The sequence below is a fragment of the Tupaia chinensis genome, unplaced genomic scaffold, assembly GCF_000334495.1.
Source record: "Tupaia chinensis unplaced genomic scaffold, TupChi_1.0 Scaffold000168_1, whole genome shotgun sequence".
Classification (NCBI taxonomy): Eukaryota; Metazoa; Chordata; class Mammalia; order Scandentia; family Tupaiidae; genus Tupaia; species Tupaia belangeri.
In genome coordinates, this window is record NW_006159643.1 from 2,265,543 (window position 1) to 2,276,999 (window position 11,457).

The 11,457-nt window shown below is 39.8% G+C and overlaps 1 protein-coding gene across 1 annotated transcript in view; it reads left to right on the forward strand.

The window, feature by feature from the left end:
- Window positions 1–9,107, forward strand: part of LGR5 (leucine rich repeat containing G protein-coupled receptor 5) — an 84,118-nt gene extending 75,011 nt beyond the window's left edge. Inside the window, exons 15-18 of the mRNA XM_027770929.1 lie at window positions 616–741; window positions 2,011–2,156; window positions 4,104–4,187; window positions 6,472–9,107. Of these exons, the coding sequence (XP_027626730.1) occupies window positions 616–741; window positions 2,011–2,156; window positions 4,104–4,187; window positions 6,472–7,559 (1,444 nt within the window). The 3' untranslated portion in view covers window positions 7,560–9,107. The remainder of the gene's footprint in view (window positions 1–615; window positions 742–2,010; window positions 2,157–4,103; window positions 4,188–6,471) is intronic.
- The last annotated feature ends 2,350 nt before the right edge of the window (window positions 9,108–11,457 follow it).

Consider the following 11,457-nt stretch of genomic DNA (forward strand, 5'->3'; position numbering starts at 1 on the left):
AAGTGGATAATTGAAGGGCTGGTGTCAGCAATTATTCAAATGGAAAATCTTCCCTTATTTTTTTTTTTTTCTGAGTAATCATGTGAATGGAATAAGAAGTTAATTCAGTTCTAAAGGGCTTCCATTTTATTATTTCCCATCTTGGTTGATAAAAATACCTCTCTATCCTTCTTCCCCCCTTCCCTTTTCATCCCTTGTTCCTTCCTCTCCCCTTCTCTTATCTAATAGAGAAAGAAGAACTGTTCAAACAAAAGTTAGGACTAGGGGAAGGAAGGGGATAAACCTATACTTTTTAGCTCTTACTCCTTATTCAGACAGCATCAAATTCAATGTAGCACCTTCCCCTTCATTTTAGATGTCTCCACCTGGCAAAATGAAGGTGACTGTAAAATAATTTAGATGAAATAAAAACTCTTCCCCCTGCAATTCTGATTGTAAATAGAAAAGTTATCAAGAGCTAAAAGCATCACAGTTACTTTTACCACTAAGAGTAAGGACGCTGCTTAGAAGTTTTTATTGAACGATTTAATCATCTTTAGGTTGCCTTTTTTTTTTCAACATAAACATTTTATGCTAACACAGACTAAAAGCCAATTATTGTTTGATGTTTTGCAGGGACCTATCGTCCAACCTCCTGTCGTCTTTTCCTGTAACTGGGTTACATGGTTTAACTCACTTAAAATTAACAGGAAATCATGCCTTACAGAGCTTGATATCATCTGAAAACTTTCCAGAACTCAAGTGAGTTTGTCATTAAAACTAATAAGATACATTTGTGGTCATGTGAAATAATAGACGTGTTATAGTGGTTTTCTAAATTTATGAGGTCATGAGACCCTTTTGAATTGCATTTCATGCCCTCAAATCCCCCACCCTGGAGCATTGTTAGGACAAGCCCTGAAGCAGGACAATGTGTCTTCCTGACCACGTTTCCTTTCCTTCTCAAAGATGCCTTCCGAAATCACAGAGTTCATGAAAAGAGTTTGGAAACCATTGATCTATAAGACATAAACTAGGACATGGAATTAAATAACATTATAACATTATCGTTCTCTTGTTTACAATTTTTAATTCATCTAGCTTGGGTGTATGTTCTAATAGCATGAACTAACTCAACATTTGAGGAAATAGCACTCTTTAAAGCCTGTTATGTTTATTATGAATAAAAAAATTATCTTGAAATGATACACACACACACAAATATTTTTTTAAACCATAGTGCTTTTTATGTACTTTTAAATAATGGAAGTAATCTAACCCCAGAAGAAAGCTTGGAAAGTAGAAAAGAGAAAAAAAGGAATGAATGTGTGCATACAAATTGTTATATTTTAGTCACTTAAAATTATGTCACAAGCACTTTCAGTGTTGCTACAATTTTCCTAAGTCATTTGTTAACCTTTTTATTGTAGAAAATTTTCTGTCAGTTGAGTGATGAAGTTGCATCACTCAAGTTCACCAGTTATCAACATTACAGAGTGGTCACTTTTAATAACCCTATTGTTTAAGTATCACTGTAATGAACATCTTAATGCATATACCTTATATTTTGGATTATTTATTGGGTCATTGGAAAAGTTATGACACATTCGTGCATAGAAAAACGTATACTAAAAGCCAATTACTGTTGTCTTTTTCAACATATTGTCTAAAATTCAAAGGTAGAAGAATCATTGCATGAAAGAAGATGAGCATAATATTGAATAATCCATTTCTTTTTTTGGGGGGGGAGGTTTTTGCTACAGGGCGTGTGCACTTGTCAGAGAGACAGAAAGACACAAAGCGAGAAATTACCCCACAGGGGGATGGCCCCACCACAATCCCTTCTCCTCCATTCTCCTCTCGGGATCACACGTACACATGCCTGGCGTGAGTTTTAAGCCACCAGGTCCAGGACTTGAACCGCGGTCGACTACAGGGGAGTTCAGCGACATAGACATTACACTAACTGCTGGTCCCAATAATCGATTCCTTTACATGTATGTTTTTTGTTTTGCTTTTGTGTTTTTAAAGGGTTATAGAAATGCCTTATGCTTACCAGTGCTGTGCATTTGGAGTGTGTGAGAACATCTATAAAATTTCCAATCAATGGAATAAAGGTGACAACAGCAGTATGGATGACCTGCATAAGAAAGATACTGGGATGTTTCAGTTTCAAGGTAAGACTTGCTATGTCGTGGTGATGAACTGTGATGGGAAAAGGGTCTTGAAAAGTCGTCAAACAGATCATCTGAACTCCAGACAAGTTCCCTACATAACTATCCCAGCAAGTTGAGAATCAATCCTACTTTTTAAAGATTGCCAGAGAAAAAGAAAGTCCCCACAGGATTCATTCTAAAATCTCATCTGTTCCATAAGTGAATTCTTAATATTTTTATTTATAATTAGATACCCCCTAGCATATATCATCCTCAAGGGTGATTACTAACATCAATATCTCCATACACTTTCTGAAAGGTCCCATCTGTGTGGATATCTTTTTCAAAAAGGCTTCCGAACCTTTTTCTCCAGCAAACCAACTATTTTTATTTTTATGGTCTAGGGGAAAGTAAAAGATATAGGTATTTTAGATTCTTTTGTATTTCAGCAGAAGGGTAGAAGGATCCAACTTCTTATCTAACTAATTCTAAATCATTCTCCCCTGTAACCCCCCACAGGGGTATCTGTCAGGAAGGTGAGATGAGATAATGTCTGTAAAGCTCTTGGCTTTCCTTGAACTAAGACATTACTTAAACGGAGAGCAATGCATCTCAAACCACACCTGTGGTAATAAGGAGGCGCTCAGGCAGCACCCCTCTCCTTTCCCTGCCAACCCTGCAAGTTTCCACAGAGTCTAAACAGACGGGCTTCTCACCTAATAGGCCTTCATGATTTCTTGATTCCAAAGCAAGTGTGATCTGGTCTGTCCACAGATTACTTTAACATTTCTTCCTGATTGCGTATCAGTCTAAGGAACTGCTATCTTGGCCCTTGGGCTCTTTGTTTTAGGCCACAGCATGTATCTCACTCTGGTTCTTGCTTCAGTTTTTCCTCTACCTGCCTCACCTACTCTCAGTATATTTATTTATTCTAAATAAATAAATAAATAAATAAATAAATAAATAAATACATGTCGCACACAAGTAGAGAGCCTACGTTGTGCCAGGCGCTGTTCTAGGACCTGGAAGTACAAGAGAGATAAGGTCCTTCGTGGAGATTATTTTCAAAGGCACCAGTCCTCATCCCTGGGTCACACAGCAGAATGACACAGAGGAAAAGTTCCACACAAGGCCAATTAAATACACATCTCAGGGAAAGTGCGTTCAATGCAGAAACTCCTATTTCATGCATAGCCAAACCTAACACCAAGCAGTTATTTGACCTGTCCTCTGTTATACAGAATTCCCCAGGGAAGACTAAAACATACTGGACTCGATTCTCCCACTGTGCTTAGCGAACACAGCCCAGAATGTCTGCATTACCAGCTTTCAGAATGCTACGAAATAGAATAAAGTGGTTCCTATACCAAATGAAGAGGCCCACAGCCTTTCTCTAATTTAGGCCAGTGCAATTTTGGGTCGTTGTGAGCACCACGAAACAAGAACAGAATGAGAGAACTTCAATGTTATGACCTGGAGTTGAGGGTCCCTCTTCTGCCCCCCAGTTGTGCTAGAGTAGTATGTTATAGTACCTTGGCATCCGAAAGCAACATTAGAATAGACTCGTAAGAAAGCCAGGGCCCAGGGAAAAGCAGGATGGATTTCTTTCAGTTCCCTTCATGAGAGTTCATGTCTTGAGAACAACTTAGGTCTGTTCTTGCTAGGATTTGGACCCTTTAAAAGAGATGACTCAGGGGCTGACGGTGGCACAACAGTAAATGATGGCATTCTGTGAGGTTGACCCACATGGGAAAGTTTCAGGTTCGTGTCTGGCGAGCTCCCGGAACATATCAGGCACATGAGTGCCTGTGTTCTGGGGCTGGTTGAAGCTGGGGTGGATCGTAGCACCCAGACCCTGTTGTGTGTACACTCGTGCACTCGCTCTCTCACAGTCATAGAAGAAATAAGTAAACTTTAAAGAGAGAGACACAGAACTAACAATAATTCCAGGACTTCTCATTCCTGCAGATGAGCGTGACCTTGAAGATTTCCTGCTCGACATTGAGGAAGACCTGAAAGCCCTTCATTCAGTGCAATGTTCGCCTTCCCCAGGTGAGAAAGGAGCCGTTGCCACCACCAACGTTGAGGCCATCAATAACATTGCGACTGTATGCCAATGCAAAATCTGCCACCTTTGTGACTCACTGGTGCCCCCCCCCCCCCCCGCCATGGGAACCTGTAAAATATAAACATTCACTCCCCAAAGTTGCTCTCCATTTACAAACACTTTTGTGGATTACTCTGATTCAGGTTAATAGAAGCTAAAAGAACAAGCATGGATTGGGACGTCAGAAAAGTCATGACACTTTTTTTTTTTTTTTTTGAGAGGTCTTTTCGCTATAGGGCGCGTGCGCTCGCCAGACAGACAGAGAGAGACATAGAGACAGAAAGCGAGAAATCACCTCCCAGGGGGTGTGGTCACGCCGCAATCCCTTCTCCTCCATTCTCCTCTCGGGATCTTGGGCACGTACGCACACGCACCCGGCGTGAGTTTTAAGCCACCGGGTCCGGGACGCGAACCACGGTCGACTACGTGGGAGTCCAGCGACATAGCCATTATGCTAACTGCTGGTTCCCGCATTTTTGCATAGAAAAATACACGACTTTTCTGACAAACCAATAGTTAGAGGCATATATAATTTTTAAATTATATTGGTAATTTTGTCTGAAATAGTATGCTGTAAACTCACTTTGTATTATCACTGATTTTTGAAAGTTGTGTATTATAAGTCATCTCTATATATACTCATTTGGTAAAAGCAAATAATAGTTTATACAAATAAGTTTTTAAAAAAGAAAGAAAGGTATTAAGAAAGGAAGAAAAAGGGGCCAGCAGGTAGAATGTTAGTTAAGGTGCTGGACTCTCACATGGCCAAATGCAGCTTAAGTCCCAGACCTAGTAGCTTTCTTTACTTTCCCCCTCAGTCTCCCTCTGGTCAAATTTTTAAAAATAATAATAATAAATAAAATTAAATAAATAATTCTTTTTTAAAAAAAAGAAAGGAAGGGGGAAAAAAAAGCCCAGAATTGAATGCACTTTGTTTGTCCCATTCCCAAAAATAGGATGGGCCAGTTGCAAAAAAACAACAGGGAAGGGTTGACGCTTTCTGTTTTTTGTGTTTGTTTGTTTTTCAGTTAGTACATGAGAGACAGAGAGAAAGTGACAAAGCACCCTACATGGGGAATGGTCACACTTTAATCCCTTCTCCCCCATTTTTCCCTCCTTTTGTGATTTTGGGACACACACACATTCACCTGGTATGTTTTTCAAGTCTCCAGGTCTGGAACTCAAACCACAAAGCTAGCCATGTGGGATCCAGCCTCCTTTATCACCACACCATTGGCTGGCCAGACATTATATTTTCAAGAGTTAGGTTGTTCCTTGCTCCCTAACATCAAATGTCACTCTACAACTAAGATGAGATTTTTTCATAGGGCCTACCCCATAGCCTAGTGGTTAAGGGAGGGAGATTCCACAAGGTAGACAAATCCCAGCCCTGGTGGCTTGAAAAACATACCAGGTATGGATGTTTGCATGCCCAAAATCCCTACAGGATGGAGAAATGGAAAAGGAATTACGGCATGATCACACCTCATTAGGGGGTGCTCTTTCCATCTCTCTTTCTGATGAGTGCATTCACCTTTGACAATTAAAAAATAATAATTGCTTTTAAAAAAAGATGAAATGTTTAGGGTCAGCAGGTGGCATGGTGGGTGGAGTGTTGGTCTCCCACAATGGCCAACCATGGTTCAAGTCTCAGAACTAGCAACATGCTTTCTCACTTTCCTTCCCTCTCTATATATGTCTTTGTCTAATCATTTATGCCCTATAGCAAATTAAAATAATAATTAATAATAATACATTGTTCTAAAGAAAAAGATGAAGTTTTCATGAAATGCACATTCACATTACCCATACTTCCTTTTCTAGCATTATGGAGTATTTCCCTAGTATTCCCCTTTTCTGCCTGTGAAAACTTATTGAAGCATTCTGGAAAATATAACAAAAAGTCTAGTAAATATGGCTCTTTACCAGCCCCAACACTGGTATATCTTGTCGACCTTCATCAAGAGAATGAAATTTCCCATTTCCAGGTCTCCGTGTGTATCTGGGACCTGAGCACATGATATGCTCACCCAGCCAGTGTTGCCAAGGGTGGGAGGAGATAACGACAGTGGTTTGAGAAAGTAGAGCATGTCACTGTGGATTACTATGGCTGTCATTGGCCTCTGTGTCTTGGTGTCCTAATTAGAAAAACAAAAGAGTAATTTAGCAGAAATTGTAAACCCTAATCTGACGCAATCTTTTTTTTTTTTTTTTTTTCCTGACTTATAGGCCCCTTCAAGCCTTGTGAACACCTGTTTGGTAGCTGGCTGATCAGAATCGGAGTATGGATCATAGCAGTGCTGGCACTGACTTGCAATGCTTTGGTGACTTCAACAGTGTTCCGATCCCCTGTGTACATTTCCTCCATAAAACTGTTAATTGGGGTCATCGCCATGGCCAACTTCCTCATGGGGGTCCCCAGTGCCATGCTGGCTGGCGTTGATGCCTTCACTTTTGGCAGCTTTGCACAACATGGTGCATGGTGGGAGAATGGGGTCAGTTGCCAAGTCGTTGGCTTTTTGTCCATTTTTGCTTCAGAATCATCTGTTTTCTTGCTTACTCTGGCAGCCCTGGAGCGAGGGTTCTCTATAAAATGTTCTGCAAAATTTGAGACCAAAACTCTCTTTGCCAGCCTGAAAGCAATCATTTTGCTCTGCGCTCTGCTGGCCCTGACCATCGCTGTGGTTCCCCTGCTGGGCGGCAGCGAGTACAGTGCTTCTCCGCTCTGCCTGCCCCTGCCCTTCGGGGAGCCCAGCACCACTGGCTACATGGTTGCGCTTGTCTTGCTCAATTCCCTTTGTTTCCTTGTGATGACCATCGCCTACACTAAGCTGTACTGCAATCTGGAAAAGGGAGACCTGGAGAATATTTGGGACTGTGCCATGGTGAAGCACATCGCCCTGTTGCTCTTCACCAACTGCATCCTTTACTGCCCTGTGGCTTTCCTGTCCTTCTCCTCTTTACTAAACCTCACGTTTATCAGTCCTGAAGTGATTAAGTTTATCCTTCTGGTGACTGTCCCACTTCCTGCATGTCTCAATCCCCTTCTCTACATCCTCTTCAACCCCCATTTTAAGGAGGATCTGGGGAGCCTAGGAAAGCAAACCCACTTCTGGACAAGATCAAAACACTCAAGCCTGATGTCTATTAACTCTGACGATGTTGAGAAACAGTCCTGTGACTCCACGCAAGCCTTGGTAACCTTCACCAGTGCCAGCATAGCTTACGACCTGCCTTCCAACTCCATATCATCACCAGCGTATCCAATGACCGAAAGCTGTCATCTTTCATCTGTAGCATTTGTCCCATGTCTCTAATTAATGTGTCAGAGAAAATGTTTTCAACAGTTGAAAACATGAAAATTTGAGATTGGGTACATCAGAGTAGTAACTAAGAAGAACTGAGTTAAAACTTGGTTAAAAACCAAACACACAAACAAACACCTCTCAGCGTGAAAAATCCAAAACCTTACTGATACTTGAGAGTGAACTATAAGTCTAAATGCTGCTTGTATAGTTTTTCCAGCTAAGGGATAGGTCAGTCACAGACCGAAAAGCAAATTGCAAAGTTGTTCAAAAAAGATTCTCCCTGAATTTTTGCATTATCTTTAAATTCACTAATGTAACCTGTGGGGGAAGGGGTGTCGTGTTTACAAAATGGGTTAATTTAGACCCCAAAACTCCTTAAAAGATTATTGGAGGTATTAGGAAAATAAGGATTTTAAATGGCCTATATTCAAAGTGAAGGTTTTGACCCATACAGCTCTTTAATGACAACATGAAGATGTTTTCATCCTCCTTTTCCTTTCCCCAGAGAGGATTCTCATAAGTCACCAATCCCTTGGGTGGACAATGTAAAGCATAATTAACCTACTCATAGTCAGATCATTTTTGGAGATAATAAGGTTTTATGATCAGTTCGAACTGTGCCACCTTCAGTGGAATAAAATTGCTTACAAATATTTTGAAAGGAAAATTGACCAAAATTCTTATATTGTTACTAAAGTAATCATGTACATGTGAAGTTTTCTTCTTTCATTCATTTTTAACTTCTGGTGTTCAAAGCTTAGAAAGAACGTCCATTGCTGGCAATGGATGTACCTAGAAAAGATAATAAGCCACCTGGGATTATTTTGTTTTGTTTTTCCTGGTTGAGTGCAAATTTTTTGCAGAAGGTTTTATTATTTGGTTCAAACCAATGTACATCTTAAGATAATGATAAAATGCAAACACAGCATAGATTCCGTCCACTGACGTAGGTTCTCACACACATTTCTCTAGAGCTCTCTCTAGCAACCATGTTTGACACTACTTTGGACTCAACAAAGACTCAGTAACATATAATCTTGTTTATTTAGCTTGGTTTTAGCTGTGTTCTTTCTGGATCAACCCACTTGATGTCAGGATCATTACTTTGCTGCTTATTCCATGTTAACACATGTGTTAGGTATTTTAAGAGGCAAATTATTAAATATTAAGAATCAAAGGATTGTCTTAACTTCAATTATTCTATATTAGCTTAAATTCAATACATCGAAACCAAAAGGCTGTTAGGTAGATTTATTTTTGTATAAGCATGTTTATTTTGATCAGATGTTTTAACTTGGAATTGAAAAAAATACATTTATGAGATGTTTTATAAGATGTGTAAATATAAAACTGTATTTATTACTACAGTAAAGATTCAGTAACATAAAGGACCATGATAATAAGCCATGTACAGTGGCATATGCTTCCATATATATTGTACTTCTCTGCCCATTTTCTTTAAATTCATTAACTGTATATAATGTATGTAAATACATAGTACTTGTAAATAGATTCCAAATTTGCTTTTCTAGTCAATACAAAATAAATTTGTAATAAACTGCGTGACTATAAAACAGATTATTTTCAAGGGTATCTGTTAAGCCTGCTGGCCAATATATAGTCTCTTAAAAGTTTTTAATTTTTGGTGTATAAGTACGTTTGCTATCTAAGTAGTTGCACTTTAAGATTTTAGGTATATCAGACTTATCTTAAGAAATAAGTCTTGGGACCAGCAGTTAGCGTAATGGCTATGTCGCTGGACTCCCACGTAGTCGACCGCAGTTCGCGTCCCAGACCCGGTGGCTTAAAACTCACGCTGGGCACCAAGATCCTGAGAGGAGACTGGAGGAGAAGGGATTGTGGCGTGGCCATCCCCCCTGGGGGGTGATTTCTCGCTTTCTGTCTCTATGTTTCTCTCTGTCTGTCTGGCAAGCGCAAGCGCCCTATAGCAAAAACCTCTCCAAAAAAAAAAAAAAGAAAGAAAGAAATCTTTCACAAGAACAAACCAAGGTATCTTTACCAACTCCTGAATTGTTTTAACTATGATTTATAACCATTTAGTTATGACACTGGTGAAGTGGATCATCCCTAGTGATAATCTGGATTTTATAGCTGGTGTCTATACTGGGAACAACTTCATTTACAATGTAAAACCAAACTATCAGAAAAAAATATGTGAATAGCAACTCAGTCTTAAATTATTTAAGGTGAATATGCGTTTCCTATAAATTCCTCCTTTAAAGCAAACATTTTATGGCCACATCAAGATCAAAATATGAGGACATGTGATTCCCAGGACATAAAAATATAATATTGTTCCCCTTCAGTTTCCATTCCTGAAACATGAGAAATGAAATTATTTTTCTAGATATCTGTGCCAGCTCTACCAATTTCAACGGTGATTCCTGCTCTTCCCATATGGGTTGCAAAATGAAACCATCAGGTTCTAGTAGGAAGCCCAGCAATATTGCCAAAATTTCACATTTACAGAGAACTTCCAGGGTACCCGGGACTGAGTTTCTCTCCCATCCATCTGTCTGGCAAGCGCAAGCGCCCTATAGCAAAAACCTCTCCAAAAAAAAAAAAAAGAAAGAAAGAAATCTTTCACAAGAACAAACCAAGGTATCTTTACCAACTCCTGAATTGTTTTAACTATGATTTATAACCATTTAGTTATGACACTGGTGAAGTGGATCATCCCTAGTGATAATCTGGATTTTATAGCTGGTGTCTATACTGGGAACAACTTCATTTACAATGTAAAACCAAACTATCAGAAAAAAATATGTGAATAGCAACTCAGTCTTAAATTATTTAAGGTGAATATGCGTTTCCTATAAATTCCTCCTTTAAAGCAAACATTTTATGGCCACATCAAGATCAAAATATGAGGACATGTGATTCCCAGGACATAAAAATATAATATTGTTCCCCTTCAGTTTCCATTCCTGAAACATGAGAAATGAAATTATTTTTCTAGATATCTGTGCCAGCTCTACCAATTTCAACGGTGATTCCTGCTCTTCCCATATGGGTTGCAAAATGAAACCATCAGGTTCTAGTAGGAAGCCCAGCAATATTGCCAAAATTTCACATTTACAGAGAACTTCCAGGGTACCCGGGACTGAGTTTCTCTCCCATCCATCACACTTAACCACATGCTTTAGCCTACACTTGGGTAACAGGTATTCAGTAGGATCTATTAAACAGATTGCCTGGGTTGGCCCAGTGGCACAGCAGGTAAGTGTTCATGACCCACTGAGGTTCTCATCCCAGTTGTGTGGCTTGGAAAAAATGCCAGGAGCATGTGCACCTGTGACCAAAATTCTGACGGGAAGGAGCACTGGAGGAAAGGGCATTACAGCATGACCAGCATGACCAGGTCAGGCCCATTTAGGAGCATATGCACTCTCTCTTTCACACACATGAATTTGTCCTCTTGCATTAAAACAAATAAAACACCCATAAATTGCTGGGCTCTACTCCTAGAATTTCAGATTCAGTAAGACTGAAGTGAGACCTGAGAATGTGAATTCCTAACAGGTTCCCAGAGACCACACTTTGAAAATCGCCAGTGTAGGTAGCCATTAAAAGAAATATTTCTGAGGGAGCTGGGCAGTGGTGCAGTAGTAAAACATGATGCTCTATGAGGCTGACCAACACAGGAGGGCTCCAGGTTCATATTCAAAGACTTCTCTGGACATGATCTGAGGTTGGCTGGGGCTGGGGAGAGGTTGCAACATCAGAACCCTGTTGAGGGTGCTACCTGTCTCTCTTGTCTTACTCAGGGAAGAGATAAATGAACTTAAAAAAGAAAGGAAGGAATGTTTCTTTTCTTTTTTTTTTTTTTTTTGGAGAGGTTTTTTCGCTATAGGGCGCGTGCACTCGCCAGACAGACAGAGAGAGA